Here is an 18,881-nt window from a genome sequence, read left to right on the forward strand (position 1 = left end):
TGGCATGTAGAGGCCCCAATGTGAACATACCCCCATATGATCAATCATTTCTGTTATTTCAGCTCCAGCAAAATCAACATATTTACATCATTTATGTGGGATAATGCTACAAAAAAAGTACACTCACCCCAGAAAGCCATATATTTTTGGAAAGTACACATCCCCCCCGAATCTATAATGGGTAAACATTTCTTTTTGCGCCAAAGTACCAAGCTGTAAAGCTTTCCTAAGTTTGCAGATTTATATGACATTTAGAAAATCGCATAAAAATGTTGCAATTTGCCGCATTTATCTCTCACAATTTCTTGATAAAGATCAGATAAAGGCAAATCACCCCAAATAGGAACACCTATGGTCTACTGAACACTTTGATGCCCAATATGCATAGATATACCAAAGTCTGCGGTATGTACTGACCTCAAAATGAAAATAGTGCATAAGGATTTCTCGCCTGCCAGCTCAGCTTTTGCACACAGAGCCCCCTGTCAGTGTATTATGTGCCAAAACTTCCCCTAACTATACAGAGACCCCCACAAAACCATATATTTTTGGAAAGTACACATTCTGACAAATCCAACATGGGTAAAGAGTCCTTTCTACACCAAAGTACCAATCTGCAAAGCTTTCCTAAAGTTATTGGTTTTTATGACATTTCAGAAAATCACCTAAAAATGTTGCAATTTGCCGCATTTATCTCACACAATTTCTTGCATACAAAGGCAAGTCACCCCAAATAGGAACACCAGAGGCCTACTGAACAGTTTGATGCCAAATATGCATAGATATACCAAAGTCTGCGGTATGTACTGACCCCAAAATGAAAATAGCGCATAAGGATTTCTCGCCTGCCAACTCAGCTTTTGCACACAGAGCCCCCTGTCAGTGTATTATGTGCAGTAACCCCCCCCCCCTAACTATACAGGGACCCCCAGGAAACCATATATTTTTGGAAAGTACACATTCTGATGAATTCAAAATAGGCAAAGTTATTTTTGTACACCAAAGTTACACCTGGCAAAGCTACGCTAAAAACAGATGAGAAACACTTATACAGGGATAAAATGCGATAAAACCACAAAAATTGTGCAAATCAGTGAAACAACAAAATAAGTCACATGACAGTGTAATTAGTGGTCAGAATATCTGATCCAATAGTCATGGGGCATAACAACTCCGCTTTATTAAGACAAATATTTTTTAATGAAAAACATCCCTACCAGTGCCATGTCAGTCATCTTGCTATTTTCTAACATAGTCAAGTAACTGTGCAATTTTTACTTGTCAGGTAATTATGTAATTAAACATAATAAGAGAGGATATAGTGATATTATTATTCAGTATGTAGAGAAGAAATATGTTGAATGCCTGTAGAAATATAGAAATATTTTCAATAAATAATTGTATGAACAATAAATTTGGAGTCTGTGGTGAACTTAGAACAGCCAGGATTCTTGTTGAAGCATCTTCTTGCATTAGGCAGCCTGCGAGGGCTGGGGAAATGTTGTATTGAGCATTATTACTTTAAAGGAGCAGTTCAGTGTAACATTGAAAGTGGGCAAAATTGATAGACTGCGCAAAATAAAAAAATGTTTTCAATATAGTTAGTTAGGCAAAAATGTAAACTATAAAGGCTGAAGTGACCAGATGTCTAACATAATGGCTAGAACTTTACTTCCTCCTTTACAGCTCTCTAAGCTGTTAGCTGTCAGTAGCCAATCAGTGACTTGGGGGGGGGCTATATGGGACATAACTCATCAATTAGTTTGTATTTGAATCTGACCTGCATGCTCACAAACTGAACAGTTATGTCCCATGTGCCCCCCCTAAAGTCACTGACTAACTAAAAGGTTAGCGAGCTGAAAGCATGAAGTAACATTCTGGCTATTATGTTAGTAATCTGCCCACTCCAGCCTTCATGGATTACATTTTTGCTTTACTAACTATATTACAATTTTTTTTTATATTGCACAGACTATACATTTTACCCAGTTTCATTTCATACTGAAATTTCTTTTAAGAACCCATCCCTGATATTGCTAGACTAAATCCCTGCACATATTTGTGTAAATGGCAAATGCTTTATTTCTGTGGCCATATGATAAACTGACATTTTATAAGGTTTTAATAACTTTTTCTTTAATAATTGTCTTTTTTTTCAGCAATACAAGCTTGCTCTTTTTCAGTGTTATGGACGCTACCTTGAACAGTTCTGTTCAGAGGAGATAGATGAAATCACTGATGTCACGCAATTTAAATCAACATTTTTCCCTGATGGAACAGATAATAAAAATGCATCCTTGACGGTATGGCCAGTTGTGTTAGAGAAAATGATGTATGAATAATGTCCTAAATATTCTTAAAGAAGGAAAGGTAAAAACTAAGTAAGCTTCATTAGAAAGGTCTATGTAAATAAAGCTATAAGCACTTACAGAAGCGCTGCACTGAGTTATTTTTCAAAAGATACAGGATTTCTTGTCTGTTTGTTTTCCTGTGCCAGAGACATGCAGCTCTCTCCCCTCTGCCTTAAAGGAGATGTAAATGTTAAAAAAACAAATCATATATGTAGCCTTAGACTACTATTCTCTACACTTTACACTACCTTAATTTTTAAAATAAGACTGCATGAATCCACCATGTCCAGCACTTCCCCCTGATGTTTTGCAGTCACATGTACCATGTTTGAAAGTCTTCAGAAGGAGCAAAAGCCCCCACCCTCCTGGAAAAAAAAAGCCTGCTCATACACAGGCTGGCTCCTGCTGCCTCCAGGCATGCGCAGAAGGGGCTCTCCGCTCCCGACAAGTTGTCAGTGTAGTGAGAGACCTGAACAGGAAGTGGGGGCGGAGCTTCACTCTGAACAAGGAAGGAGTGGAATAGAGCAGAATGTAACTCAGCAACCTGAGTTCCCCTCAATCTGGGAAGCTGAGTAATTTTATTAATAGAAAAAAAAAAGGTTTACGTATTCTTTAAAAATGCTAATAACTTTCCCCCCTTAGGAATGTGTGATCTGAGCCAATCAGCAGGAAGCTTCCTCATAGTCTTACAAACTGAGCATGTACACTGGTCTTGGTGCAGGAGCGAGGCATTATAGGAACCTTTTCTTACAGAGCTCAGCGGTTTTTTTTTCCTATGGGGCTTCTGATCATCTGGACGGGAGAAATATGTGGAGACTTAAGGGCACTATTGAGAGAACTAAAGGTATGCCTGCAGTTAGATTAACTCTTTATTAGCCTTTCCTTCTCCTTTAATGTTTTGATCACATAATTCCCCTACCATTAAAGGAGAAGGACAGGCTAATAAAGTGTTAATTTCAAGCTACAAGCATACCTTCAGTTCTCTCAATAGTGCCCCATAGTGTCTTCCCATATTTCTCCTGTTCAGATGATCAGAAGCCTCATATGAAAAAAAAACGCTGTGCTCTGTAAACAAAATTCCCATAATGCCTCGCTCCTGCACCAAGTCCAAGACCCAGACCCCTGTACATGTGCAGTTTGTAAGACTGTGATGAAGCTTCCTGATGAATGGCTCAGATCACACATTCCTAAGGGAGGGAGTTCTTAGCATTCTTATGGGAGGGGGGAACAGGAGAGGAGAGAGCTGCGCAGACTTTGGCACTGGAAAAAAGGAGACAAGAAATTGTGTTTTTTTTGAAAGAGGGCTCAGTGCAGTGTTTCTGTAAGTGCTTATGGTTGTATTTACATAGACCTTTCTGATAAAGCTTAGTTAGTTTTTAACTTTCCTTCTACTTTAATGGTCTCACACTTTTGGCTTCTTTGGACAGGCAATTGGTTTCAGTAGGTTTGACAAAGCAGTAGCTATTTTGTTTTTGCTGTGTAATGTACTGATTATGTCTAGCATAATAATTCATATTTCTTATATATTTAGTTCCACGCCTTACAAGGAAGATGCATTTGCTTGTATCAGTTGGTGAAGATGAGTGATGTGAATCTTCAAAATCCAGAGTCATTGAAGAAATGTGTCAGTATACTGTCTTTCCTTCAACTCATCATGCAGGTTGTCCTACCACAGGAACAGCTCTGCTGGCTGATTTTCAATGGTACGTCATCTTTCAAACTTCCTGGGGCAAGCTTTTGCTGTATTCATATCCAAAAACTATGATTAATAAAAAGTAGTCTTGAATGCTGATACCAGAAGAGCTGTAAGTTGATAAAATGGCACCGTATATAAAATAATGTTGTGGGAAGTTTTTCTGGAATTCATCCATGACAAACCTCTTTCCTGACTGCACAAAATCTGAAGAGACACAAGAAACTACATTGCTAACCCCAGACTTGCCTCTGTTCTATAAATGTTTGCTGTGTTTATTTGAGAAGGGACTTGACAACTAATAAATTCCAGTGCCCTTGTTGCCCAACTAAATAAATAAATGCAAGCCGAGGCAGATGCACCATCATTGTGGTACGTGGGAGTGTGTCAGGGGGCCCCTAGAAATGCAAAAATGGCTTGGGAAGGGGTGAAGATTGTGGGACAATGGGTAGGGGTTGGTGAGTCATTGTGGGATTTTGTGTTAATGCCTGGGGGAGATCAGGAGTTAGAAAACTGTTTTTAATTTGGGACCCATTCTGTTGGCTTTATAAAGGAATGTGTCTGCATTAAATTAAATGACTGGTAAAGCCATAAAGTAAAAAAAAAAAATTATGTTTAAAGGGGCATATACCCATTACTTTAATATGAGTAAGACGAATAGGGTTTATAACTTTTTGCCAATTGTTTTTATGAAGAAATGTGTGTGGTTTTTATATCTTCTCTAAACCGGATCAAAATCTAAAAACTTAAAGTAAAGTGACATTCCTTTTCTTGTTTGTGTGAGCAAAACATATTAGTATTAGCACTCAAGGCAATACCACTTGGCCAGATGCACAGCACCCGATCCCCCACCCAGATGCCCCCTTGCTCTCTCTGCACCTGCTGGCCCAAATAGGGGATACAATTAAAAGGCACATAGGCAATTGCCATTGTAGAGTGGCCCCCTGATAGTAGTAGATGTCCTGCTTTCCTGCTGAATGGCACCACCTGGCCAACTGTGACCTAGGCACATGCCTCTTTTACCTACCCCTAGTTACTGCCCTGCTGTGTACTGTACCATCCTGTTTCCAGTACTTACTGAAATGTTTACTGTATTGTATTTCCACAAAATTGCGTTTTTACTAATGTATTTTATTTAATTTTGTTTTAGGTTCAATTCATATTTACACTATATGCAGGCATCTAATGGTCTTAGGGTATTCATCAAAGGTAAAGTAATAATAATTTTAATAAATACTTTTACAGAATGTTCTCTCATAGAGCACTTAAAACCTAAAAATTGTTTACTTCACCAGAGGTGGGGGTCTAAAAGAGCACTAGTATTTATTAGTAGTTAGTATTTTGCACATTGTTCAGGTGTGGCGGTTTTAGATGCTTTCAGTTTTTTGTTTTTTTTACTTGTGCAACAAAACGAAAAATGTCTGTTTTAATATCCATAGTCCTGTGGTACTTTACTTTGCTTACTTTCTTCTCACTAAGGCTAGGTTCATATAAATGAGTTTATGTGTCATTGTTACCATATCTGCTTTCTTTTGGCCAGAGTAAACTGCACTGAGCAATGATTGTAAGGCTGTGCGAGTAATGGGGAAAGGGAGGCGAACCACTTGACATCAGTGCTGATGACCTAGGAAGGTTTGGTCCTACATGCAACAGCATTGTTTGTTATCAGCAAAGGATTGACAAGGATTGCAGATTGGGCATATGGTGTTTTCTCAGCTACAGTGTTGCTGGAGACATGTGCACTTAAGCTTTCATAAGGGAGTTTATCATACACTACTCATATGACTACACCCGTAGGGCACCGACAGATGCCTTTCACATAAAGGTTAAATGCTGCATCTGACCCATCCCTATTCAATCTTGATACATTTATTTAAACATTACATATGATAGAATGAGCATTACTTCAACTTCTGAAGCTTGTCATAAAAAAATTTAGCATCAATCCATACAAAAAGTACTCATCTCTTACAGTAGTAACTGTATGGGGCACATTTACTAACCCACGAACGGGCCGAATGCGTCCGATTGCGTTTTTTTCGTAATGATCTGTAATTTTGCGATTTTTTTCGTATCTTTTGCGATTTTTTCGTATCTTTTGCGATTTTTTCGGCGTCTTTACGATTTTTGTGTAAAAACGCGAGTTTTTCGTAGCCATTACGAAAGTTGCGCAAAGTCGCGATTTTTTCGTAGCGTTAAAACTTGCGCCTTTTAAGTGTTAACGCTCCGAAAAAATCGCGACTTTGCGCAACTTTCGTAATGGCTACAAAAAACTCGCGCTTTTACGCAAAAATCGTAAAGACGCCGAAAAAATCGCAAAAAATACGAAAAAATCGCAAAAAATACGAAAAAATCGCAAAATTACCGAAAAAGTTGCAAAATGTTCGTTTCCAATCGGAATTTTTCCAATTCGGATTCGAAATCGTGTCTTAGTAAATCAGCCCCTAGGAGTGTACCAAAAAATGGAAAGAAAATAAGCTGCAAAGCTATAATAAGCCATATGTGCTGATTTTTATATTTAAAGAGAATTACACAAATGCTTATGTCAGAAAGTTTCTGTTGCTCTAAATGCTATCTGGAAACACATTAAACAGATGTCTTATAAAGCACTGACCTCTAGTGGATGCCACTGGGTATAACTCATTAAACCCTATATACTGGTTTGGACAATAAAGCTATGGCATATCTTGCTGATTACACTTTAACATCTGGTATAATGTATGCTTGGTTATGTTTATGTTATAAACATACTTTACTCATGGACAGTTTTATGCATTTTCAATTGCAATTTCTATGCAGGGATCACAGGGCCTTAGAACAGACTATGGAACATAAGTGGTAATTTAGTGTGATTTCAGTTGCTGCATACTCCATTGCCTTTCATGCCACTGCAGAGTGTAGCTAGGATGCAGGATTCCAGGATATAGGCAAATTTTGTTTTGTCAAAACCAATCTGTTTCCATAAAGTCAGGAGAATTTAAAACAGTAGCCAGTGAAGCTGATACCTGTTTTGTGATGATGCAGCTTTTTTAATTGTGCATATATTTTAACATGCAGATTCTGAGCCTGCATGTATCCACAGGCCAAGAATCACCCCTGTGTGGTCATACCCTAAAGGTGGTCATACACAGGTAGAGTTCAGCTGCAGATTTGAGTCCTTTAGACTGATTTAACAGTTTATCTGCCTGTATTTGGGGACCCCTTGACCACCTTGCCAAAGTGATATCTGACCGAAAATTGGCTAGATCTCAAATGGGCAGGTTTGACTTTTTACCTCGGATTGGGGACTACATAGGCTGTTGATGCGGTCCTCGCTCAGATTTTTCATATCCTCTACATTGTAATGTGAATGTTTGGCCCTCAGGCCAAATTATCACATTAGTACGAAATTGCCCAGCCAGGGAAAAATCTTTTTGTGCATGGCCACCTTAAGAGTCTAGTTGTTTTGGAAAACACAAAGCATGGTTATTTTTAATCCGAGGCTTTAAATTGTTATACAAATAAGAATACCAAAAATATTAATATTACATTATTCAATAAGGTGTAGGAAAAATTGATCATATTAACTTGCCAGGCATATGGTTGCTGGAACATATTAAAATATTTTATCAAAATGCATACAAATCCCTTATTGGTGGAGCTGTATAAATAACCCAATAAATCAGAGGTATCTCTGTACTAGGGTTGCTGGGATTCAGCTGAATCCAAGCACTTTTTACAGTCCTGCCTGCTTATCTAAATCTGATACCTTAAAGCACTAGAAAAATAAAGGTAACTCTCCTATTTGGTCTACCTGCTCTCCCCTAGTTTTGCACAGAAGGGTTCTTACTTAATGCATTAAACAATGTTTGTATATCATGGAAAATATTTGTCTGCCCCTATGGTGATTGCTTTTAATGTAATATTGTCATGCAAAAATGGCACATAAAACAAATAAATAAATCGTCAGTGCTAATTTCCCCTTGGCATTGCAAAAGTGCATCATATTGTGTCTGAGTAACTTACTTCATGACTGACTTATTTATAGTCATATAACATTTTTTGGTTTCATCACAGTGAAAAAAAACTAAAAACTTTAAATATCTCATTAAAGGCAATCAATTTATTAAACATGTAATTATTATAACTGGTGAGTAGAAATGTATTTACTAGAAATATTGTGCAAAAAAATACATTCAGATGTGTTTTTTTTCAGGCACTTGAGTACCTTTTGTGGGCAAGTGTATGCATGGAATCTTCAGTTCCACTTCTATCTATTCATTACCTATCATGGAGAGCAACACTGTACACTGCTGTCTGCCAGTGCTATTATGACTGCCAAGCAGGTGTCCATGGAGAGGTACGTACGTTTATTTCTTTGGTGAATGTAACAACTGTAGTACAGTACCAAGTTTAAATCCCAAAGTAGGACTTAACTGTTGGTTTAATTCTCTTTAATGCCTGCAAGAATCCGGGTATCAAAGTTTCTGAGCCCAATGGACTTCTGTAAAGTTTGTTAAAGCTAAGAGGCCTGTATCTTTAACGCAGAGGCACTGAGATCAAAGCCTGCTTATAGGAAGTTTATTGTTGAATCAGTGTTGGACTGGTCTGGGGCCCAATGGGGCTCTAACATCAAGCTCCCCCCTTCCTCCTCACTTCCACCATAGTTGCCACACCACATATGTTTTACCTCCCTAACTTGCTGTGATCTGGTTAGAGGAGGCAGGTGTGTCTGCAGTACCATGGGGGAGCAGCCAGGGTCAGCAGGGCCCATGGAAGCTGGGGCCTCTGGGTTTTTTCCTGGTGTTCAGCCTGCACAGTCCGACCCTGTGTTGATTCTTTTGTCTCTTCTTACCATTGAATAAAGGAAGACCAAATGTTATAATACTTTAGAAACACAAAAGTTTCTGTTTAAATGGGTCTACACTCAAAAACTCTTTTTTGCATAGTGATATAAAATGTCAGTCTACACAACTTTCCAAAATACATTTTTCAATGGTTTGTAAATGTTGTCACAATTAAAAGATGTATCTGTTTAGCCCTTTCTGTTCTCTGGGCTTGACTATGAAAACAAAGTAAAAGTCAGTTCTCCTCCAGGTCTTTTAATCATCTGGTTTCTGCTGCAGTGTTTTAGCAGTCTGAAACAGACATGCAGTGAATATCAACACCAGTTACTAAGAATATTAACAACCAGTTACTACTTTTAGTAATTACAAATAACTGTTAAGATTCAATAAATGTATATGAAAAGTTGCTTACCATTACATTTTATGTTATTATACAAAATCATTTTGGAGATTTTGGATGGAATTCACCTTTAATAGAGTTGTTTCCAAGCTGTTAATTTCACCTGTCAGGATATTCCGCAGTCTTTCTGCCCTCACTGTGAATAGGCATTTTCACAGCTTCAAGTAAAAGTTTAGTTCCCCAAGTCTGAAGGGGTGGCCTCATGTTCTTTGTTATATTCTATGTAAAAAAACATCCCCTGCCATTGATCTTTAATGTCCTCTAGTGTACTTGTAAAGAGTAATCATGTCCCTTCGAAGAGAAACCAATCCCAACCTTGATCTTCTTTCCTCATAGTTTAATTGTTCCATCCCTTTAGTTGCATGTCTCTGTACTCTCTCCAGCTCATTAATACCCTTTTTAAGGACTGAGGTTAGGGTTGCCACTTGGCTTGTATCTTGCTAGTATCTTTCTGGCCAGTATTACAAATTTTTGTAGATGCGAGTAGTGGACTGTGGAAGGTGTCAGTCTTGGGGATGTGCAGGGGTTGTGCAGATAATGCACATGTTTGGGTTTAATGCAATGTTTAAGGCGGGCTTCCTGAGGCACTCCCTGTTTGAGGCTATATGCAATTCCTGCAAGCACTTATAGCAGTCTATGTAATGACATTAGTACTGGCAAAAGAAGCATTGGTTTTGTAACAGGATATACTAATATTTGGACAAGAAGATGGACAAAAGGGAAGTGGCAACTGGAGAAAAACCAGTTGCAGCTATGCTCTCTCATGTGTTTACGCTTTAAGAAATTTTTTTTAATAAATAATGTTAGTAGTAGAACATGGAGTTAAAAAAAGAATATTAGAAGAAAAAGCATATTTCAAAACATTTCTGTGTATAATTTTAGGGTGATAAATTGTGTTGGCTTTCAGCCTTTGTTTTCTTGTAACATTTGCAGTATTATTAAGATATCTCTTCTCTGAATGTGTCTTTTTTACTTAGGTGTTTGCTCGCCGTGCTCTCAGTAAGATCAATGAGCTTAGTCAGCTTGAAAATATCAGCAATTCTTCAGGCTCTGAAGAGGCAAAAAAAGTATTTACAGAGGCCACCGCTAAGGTAAACTAAGATCTCAAAGCAAAGAAACAGAGTGCTGGTAGCACATAGGCAGAGGCTGCAGTCAGATACAATCTAGTTAGGTATTCCATAAATCTTGTGAGAAGAAACCAATTACTTTTACATGGAAGGCCCAGAGACCATACCTGCATCGAACAAAATCTGATCTGATTATCAACAGCAACAGAGGATTTAGCTCTACAAATTCTGATGGAACTTGCCAGGAAAATAGAATGGAATTTAAAGGCATAACTGTCAGAAATATAAAGTTCTCATTTGTGCCATATTAAGAAAATTAGTCATTACTTTTGTCATTCTTTGAAAGACCCATTTTTAGGTAATTATGTGCCTTTCCCTGTAGTTATATGATTTCATGTACTTACATTTATAAGACCACATATTTTTTCCACTAAGTTTGTATCCTTGTTGAAGTCTATAGGTCAATAGGACAGTTTTGCCTAGTACTGTACTAGCTGCACTTTGTTCTGAAGAGGAGGAGGGTGTAATGCAGCTGACAGCACAGTATTTATAAGGCTAAATTATGGTTCTGGCATACTATACATCAATTACATATTATCAGGAAGAGCTTTACTAAGATTGCGCATTATTTATAGCATGCCTCTGCCCAGAGGAACTTACAGTATTTCTCAATTACATGCAAATACAAGGGTGTGTACACAAATGGTTTTCTGATAGGACACAATTTACTTAAATAGCTGATAAATTAAACATGCAAGAATTATTAGTGGGTTAAGTATATGCAACAAAACCATTTACTGTATTTAAAGGATTCAGTGTTGAGAGCTGATGTGTGCATTGGCCAGTTCATTTAATTGTTGTGGAAAAAACGTGATTCAGAGCTGTCACGTTATCTTTCTGTACCTCAGGCAATAATAACCAGACAGAGAGGTCAGTGTTGGAAAATGCTATCCAGAATGCTTTTAGAATTTAAGGTAGCTATATGAGAATACATTTATTTGACATTAAATGTCATTTCTTTCCTAATCTATTTTTATGACAAGACTATAATCTTAATAACTCTGTGCTTCTATATCAGATAGCGGTTATGATCTTCAAACGAGCAGTTTTTGAGTCAAGAAGAAAACCAAAAGGCATGCTTCGGCCAAAGCAAAAAAGCAATTTGAAGGATGTTGAAAAGGTCAGTTCACTCAGTGCTTGAAATATATTGACACAGAAACAAAAATAAGCTGTGTTTGAAAAGAATATTGTGTCACAAATATATCATTATGTGACCCATAGCAGCTAGTTAGATGCTTTTTTGAGGGGGCCCTTGTTGCCAGATTTCAAAGGGCGAGGAGCTTGTCAGAAAAAGGGATTGGAGTTTGGGCGGGATCAGGGTGTTTCTAGGTTTAAATGTGCAGCATGGTGTTTTGTAAAATATTCATGTTCCCAGTTAGGAAGATTGCTAGGTAAACAGTTTGAAAAGTTATCCAAATGCAACCATATTGAGTTTAGTGGCAGTGGCACATGTTGCATTTTGCTCTGTGTTTTGCAGACTCGGCTTCCTTCTGCTCTGTATGTGCAAGTATTGGCAGGACTATAATGCACCTGTTTTGGGAACTCACAGAATGGATTTTGAACAGTCTAAGATTAATATAGAGACCATGGACCCTAGGTTATTCAAGTTGTTATTCAAGTTCAAGTATACTTGTGGGAGGAGATGGAAGATATGGGCTTTGGGCCAGAATTCACTGGGTGGGTTAAATTGCTATACTAGCCTTACCAACCCAAATTAGTTGGTCTCTGCACCATTGGCACTTAGTAGAGGCACAAGACAGGGGCATCAGCACTACCCCTTTTGCATTAGTTAAGCAACTGAATATGAATCCACAGGTGTAGAAGTTGTACACTAATTCTGAAAACTGGCAGGGTCTCTTTCTTAACTAATTAGGTCGAATAAGCCTGAAAAAGATGGTGATTCTTTGAAAGTTTTTTTCAACCTCTTCTCGCCACAGTTCTTTAGTCCAGCCTCTTTGTCAAATTTGACTTTTTCCCTTTAAAATTGGACAATAAACAACTGTGATTCTGCTTAAAAAATCATGTGTCCATGATCAAATATAAATTGAACACAATCTAAAATTATTTCAATTGTACTTCTTAAGATTATTTTCTAGACTCTGTTTTTTTCTAGTAACAATTCTAAAGTAGATTTCCATTGCAAAAAGAGAAGTGCGTACTAAACAAATTGTGCTTGAAAGTATGTAGTCTTCTTGATACTGATTATTTTGAGATAAAAGGAGGTTAATCAGAATTGCCTTTAATTAATGGCATGATTACAAGAAGGCTGTTAATGTGGTTACTGAAATTATTGTTGCTTTGGAAACATTTCTTTAACCATCTTTCTACCCTTTTATTGTAAATAAATTACAGTAGGAGAATAAGTGACAAAAAAATAAGTTGATATATTTGTGTATTTCTTTCCTAGTTACCGTGGCCTCGAACCAACACAGAAAAACTCCTGGTTGAGATGTTTAATAATGGCGCTGTTCAGTTTTTAGCAATCATAGAAGCTCTCTCAGACAGTAACAGGAGAGTCTTGCAGGGTGGACCTCCAGTACCAGATGAACCAGAAATACATGATGTGATCGCAGAGCTCTTTTTTGCAGGGACTGATCTAGTCTCAGGTAACAATTTCATTTGAACTAATATGATATCACTGTCTAAAAAATGATTTACTTGTGGTCTTTGTAGTGTCTTAGAACTCAACAGCTTCTGTAGAGTATTGATGATATTTAACACAAATAAGCTGATTCACTAGAAACTTTTAGACTCTAGCTCAGGAGTCCCTAAACCTTTTGAGCCATAAACAACATTAAAATGTAAAAAGTGCGTCAGCTGATGAAGATGGCATGAGGTCATTAACGGAGCGACTGAGCAACTCCAAGTTCTGTTCCCCTTATTACTGATACCTTCTCTATTTTCCTTTTTATGGTTTTATTTTGTTCTTCTCTCTCAGTACTATATCAGGCAACAATATTGTAATAATGGCAGCAATTGGAGACACCATTGCTAAAGTTTAATTTAATTTTATTTTGTATGGTTGTAAATAATCTAAATATGCCTGACTCACTATGACACATGAAGCGTCCAATGTGCCTACTGTAGAAAGTTCTCCGGCTTTGATATGTACTGCTTGCATATAAAATTGAAAATAAAGAATATAAAAAAAAAAAAAATAAGGGCTGTAGCCTGTAATTGCCTGATTGGTAGCCCTTATCTGGACGGCAGCTTACAGGAGGCTATATTTGTCAGTACACCTGATTTTTATGCAACCAAACCTTGCCTCCAAGCCAAGAGTTAAAAGATCAGAATCTGCTTTGAGGCCACTGGGAGCAACATCCAAGAGGTTGGTGAGCATCATGTTGCTTTTGAACCACTGGTTGTGGATCACTGCTCTAGCCGAACAAAGGAATCCCATGTGATTTTGTCACACATAAGACCAATTTGAAATGATTGGCATCACATTTTTGGCTAATGGGTTTAACTAATCTCCAGAGAAGTGGGAAGGAGGTGCAAATACCTTTCACTTTCCCTACACTATAATAAAAATCATTGGCATGCATTAGTTATTGTCTTGACAGACCAACTGCGATCTGACTCACTGCATGTCTCTTAAAACTCCCTACCAAAGGCCAACCACACAGATAATTGGACTACAAAAAGCTAAACTGCCTGACCATGTTGAAGTACTTCCTAATTTACTTTCTAATAAATACTCATATGGGATCCCTATCTGGAAGATCTTGATCCAGAAATCTCCAAATTATAAGTAGAACTTCTTACAGTGTCTTGTAAACATGTTGCTCACCAGCCCATTGGATGTTGTTCCCAGTGGCCTCAAAGTAGGTGCCTATTTTTAAATTCCTGGATTGGAGGCAAGTTTTGTTTGAATAATAACCAGGTATACTGTCAAACAGAACCTCCTATGGGATGCCAGTCAACATTGAGGTTACCAGATTGAGTTAGCCAATCATAGCACTTATGTGGCACCCCAGGACTTATTCCATGCTGATGTTGCTCCCCAACTCTGTTTAAATTTGAATGGGGACCCCTGAGCTATATAATATGCTTTGGTTTTCCCTCTTCTGCTCCTGTTAAAGGGATTTTGGGGCATATGTGCAGAGGAGGGCTTTTGTATTCAGAAAGGATAAAACATACAAATTCTTACAGTTAGTGGCATAACAATTTTGTCTTCTGTATTCAGAAAGTATAAAACACACAAATTCTTACAGTTAGTGGCATAACAATTTTGTCTTCTTTTTTCTGCTTTCCTTATAGGTGGCAGCAATAAAGGAGAATGTGGATCTAGTGGCCATTCCCAAACTGAACTGCTTAAATTACTGGAACAGGCTTCACTTCTGGATTTAGCTTTGAAAGGCAATGCTTACCTCTTTACATATCTTTTTTTTTTTCCCGTTTCACAAAATAATAATTACTTAGTGTTCTGGTGCTCATACAGGGTAGTGGCTATGAATTACATCTCTAGGAATTTTCCTGTCTCACTTGCTCTTATATTGTACCTGTAACAGATTCTGACATACACTAAATTCAGTGAATCATCTTATTTGAGTTCAAATGTTCCCACGGGTGGCAGAGGAATTTTTCATGAGAACGGACCCATCATGTATATTTTTTCTCTGCTTTTCACTTGACTGCCACAATGGTAAAATATAAGTGAGCAGCCATGCTAAAAACCATAAATCCTCAGAAATCAATAATAATAAATAATTACTCTTCAGTTCTTCGGTGCATATGTATAGGGGATATAGACTATAGGGGAGGGCCCAGGATAGATTTTAAAGGCAGTAGATGGGACAATACTTTTTCATAACGAACCAAGAAATACCTTTATTTCGTAATAATATTTTGAGGCACCCTTTTCAGTTTTAGATCTTTCCCATCCTTTGTTTTTATCTTCTCTTGACCTATTTCTCCCAAGTGAAAGCCCTGTAAATCTGGATCTTGGTTAATGTTCTCTTAGCTTGTTTTTGTGCACCTAATATTGACAGTATTTTAAAACATTCAATATTTATCTTTTTTATTTAGAAAAGGATGCCGTTTCTGCAGAAGCTGTTGTGAAGTTTGCTAAATTAGCTTTTAGCTATGAACAGTGGGATGTTTTTGATACGATTGTAATGCAAGTTTATACTTTCCTACAGGTAAACACAGCAATTTGCAAATATATATATAACCTATACCTCTACCTAGCTTAGCCCTCAGAGAACCTTCAGATAGTGATTTGCTAACGCATTATCAGAAATAGTTACTGGGTGAGGTAGAACAATCCACTGATAAAATAGGAACTGAATTATCAATTGCAAACTGGCAAGCATCTGGCAACAAATATCACAGGGTTTATTGAAAACTCTGCAGCGCTGTGGTTCTGTTAGTAGACTTAACAACAGCTGTATGCTGGTAGTGCTTGTATACCCATTACATTTTAACACTGATGTTTACAGTGGAGTTAGCCATGTGGCAGACAGTTGAAAGGAGAATTCAGACTTGACAAAAATATATTTACAAGTTATGCCTTTTCTACTTTGTCTGTCAGAAATATTGTAATTTTTCACTTTTATCCAGTTATAGCTGTTTAGCATGCACAGCCTGCACAGCATGCACAGAGAATCAAGAATCCCCCAGTCCAAATCCTACATGCATTTTCTGCATTAATGTCTGACTTGCTCTGTAGTTTGCTTCCCTAGTATACATTTCAGGGTTTAAATGGATCCCAGTGTTAGCAGTAAGGGAATCAAAACTTTTTCTTTTCTCCAGCTTGCTTTGTTCATTATTATTTTGATGCCAGTGTTACTTCCAAACGAGATAGAGAAAAGTGCTCTACTTCTCATGATAATGGCTGAGTGCAGAGGTTCTCTTGTATGAATTTTGTTGCCACACTGTTATTACACCTCTGTACAGCATGTGTCCCTTTTTTGCTACTTCTCATGCCACCACTTCACAGAGCCAGTAAGTCTGGGAGTACAAAGTAATGGCTGTCAGATGGTCCTGAATGATTTTAATTGGAGGATTCTGTATGCATATTAAATAGCTGTATTTGGTGTCTATACCGAATAGTTGGGGAAGAATAAAAAAAGGACTGGTGGTTATAGGAAATATCCTATAATTAACATGTATGATAGATTGAGCAGAATTAGTAAACCACAAACTTCCAAGCCAATTATTTTTTTACAGTCAGGGTTTTTGTATTTTTAACAGAGATACAAAGCAATAAGTGAGAAGGAAAAGTAATACAATACAAAGCCAAAAGAATGCATAAACCAATTTTTGTATGTGGTTCTCTGCTCATTTTTCTTTTAATAATCCAGTTAGAAACTTTTCATAATTCGTAACATTACAAATTGAGACTTAACAAAACTTAATTATCAGAGGCTAAGCAAAAGAAAATGACTTGCGTTGTAGCTCTTTTCATGTATTTATATACATTGATTCTGGCTGTCAGGATGGGCTAATTAGTGAGCAATCTATGTCAAGCTTTTCCTTTTTTTTTTTACTAGAAACATAATGCTTTTTTTAACATAGGATTCTTACCATAATTCATTTTAGTTAGTTCTCATGAGTGTAGAGAGTTAAGTCTGTAAATATTTGGGTTTTCCGTTAGGGCTCTTATGATATATTATAAAAATGTTGTACAATCTAAAACATATTAGATTTTGAAAGTGCAGTATATTCAAAGCACTTTTATTTAAATGCCCAAAATCTGTATTTTGTGTTTTATGTTATTTATGATAAAGCCTTCTGTGAGTACCAACCATTTTTTAGGGACTGAATAGAAAGATAAGTTCTAAAAAGTGACTGAACTACTACTACTTTTTGATTGCTAGGGTCGTGCAATTGTTCACTGCAAGCCAAAACGAGGTAAAAAAGAAGGCAAATAAGTTAAAAACTGTATAAAAAAAAAACCAAAACAACTTGATTAAATAGGCCATGCAGTAATATAGTAAAAGGTAAACTACCACTTTAACTGAATTGTGCAACAATTTTGCCAGTTTCTAATGGACCAAAAAAAAAAAAATTGATTCTAGTGTCATATATGTGAGCTTTAGAACCTGCATAGGCATGAACAGCCATAGGTAACTGTCCAGCTTCTGGAGCTTATGCAGTTGAACATCATAGGGGCCATTCTTTACCTCTGGAGACGCAAGCCTCCCCCTGCCCTTCACTAAGACAGAACTGACTAACACAGCTTATGTATTAGTGAAGAGAGATGCAGGTCTATTTGTGCACAACAGGCGCAGCGTGTGAAGGTGCCCATACACCTTCAGATCTGCTCGCTTGGCGATGTCGCCAAGCGAGCAGATCTTCTCCCGATATCCCCCACCTATGGGTGGGGGATATCGGGAGAATTCAGGCCAAACGATTTATAACGACGGGTATAGGCAAAGTCGGTCCGACTTTTGTGAATTGTTCCCTTAAGACTCTATATTTGTAGTTCCTACAGCTTCCACAGTGCTTTAAACTTTGATGATATACTAGGGCAGTGATCCCCAACTAGTGGCTTGTGAGCAACATGTTGCTCATCAACCCCTTGGATGTTGCTCTCAGTGTCCCCAAACCTGGTAGTTATTATTGAATTCCTGACTTGGTTGCAAGTTTTGGTGGACAAAAACAAGATTTACTACCAAATAAAGCCCCCTGTAAGCTGATAGTGTGCATAGAGGATACCTAATAGCCAATCTCAGCCCTTATTTGGCACCTCCATGAACATTTATGATGCTTGTGTTGCTCTCAGAGTCTTTTTACATTTGACTGTGGCTCACAAGTAAGAAAGGTTGGGGATCCCTGTACTAGGGAATGCTGGAAGTCCATGGATATTTGAAAGGGGAAATTCTAATTTGAAACAGCATTATGGGCAGGGTCGGACTGGGGTGTGGAGGGCCCACCGGGGCCCGCGCCCATAGCGTACCCCCCCCAGGGCCACCCCAACCCCCCTCGCAGGGCCCCACCCGACGACCTTCCCTGAGCGCGTAAATATAATGCGTCGGGGCAGGAGCGTTCGGGCAGGGGGAGTGCCGCAAGGGTCGGGTCCCACTAGAGCCGGGGCCCACCGGGATTTTTCCCGGTGTCCCGGCGGCCCAGTCAGACCCTGATTATGGGAGACAAAAGAGGAGGGCGAGAGCTATGCCAACTTTTCAAACATCCTTATAGTACTCGTCTAAACATTTCTGTGTATCAAAACTCTTGTTGTAGGCCCAGGATGATAACAAATGGAAAGTGGATGAAATGAATCTCAAAATCCTTATTGCAGCAGAACCATTGTTGTCAGGAAGAAAGCAAAAACACCACCTCCAGAGTGAAGAAAGAAGCATGGAAATACTAAACAAAACCAGATCACTGGCAATAGTGGATTTAATAGATTACCATGGTAAGCTACACATAACAGTGTGATACCTGCCAACATTTAGAGAAAAAAAATCTGAATGCTTTGCACCATTCCCAGTCTATTAAGCCTCACACTGTTTTTCGCAGACACATCACTATGCGCCT

The 18,881-nt window shown here is 38.0% G+C and overlaps 1 protein-coding gene across 3 annotated transcripts in view; it reads left to right on the top strand.

Moving 5' to 3' along the window:
• c12orf63 (chromosome 12 open reading frame 63) overlaps positions 1–18,881 on the top strand; it is a 153,771-nt gene that overhangs the window by 6,480 nt on the left and 128,410 nt on the right. For all 3 annotated transcript variants that reach the window (XM_012959872.3, XM_018092229.2, XM_031898871.1), the window contains exons 3-12: positions 2,160–2,303; positions 3,883–4,054; positions 5,195–5,253; positions 8,240–8,383; positions 10,248–10,361; positions 11,416–11,517; positions 12,805–13,003; positions 14,658–14,756; positions 15,426–15,538; positions 18,585–18,759. In XM_012959872.3, coding sequence (XP_012815326.2) covers positions 2,160–2,303; positions 3,883–4,054; positions 5,195–5,253; positions 8,240–8,383; positions 10,248–10,361; positions 11,416–11,517; positions 12,805–13,003; positions 14,658–14,756; positions 15,426–15,538; positions 18,585–18,759 — 1,321 coding nt within the window. The remainder of the gene's footprint in view (positions 1–2,159; positions 2,304–3,882; positions 4,055–5,194; positions 5,254–8,239; positions 8,384–10,247; positions 10,362–11,415; positions 11,518–12,804; positions 13,004–14,657; positions 14,757–15,425; positions 15,539–18,584; positions 18,760–18,881) is intronic.

The sequence above is a fragment of the Xenopus tropicalis genome, chromosome 3 (assembly GCF_000004195.4).
Source record: "Xenopus tropicalis strain Nigerian chromosome 3, UCB_Xtro_10.0, whole genome shotgun sequence".
Taxonomy (NCBI): Eukaryota; Metazoa; Chordata; class Amphibia; order Anura; family Pipidae; genus Xenopus; species Xenopus tropicalis.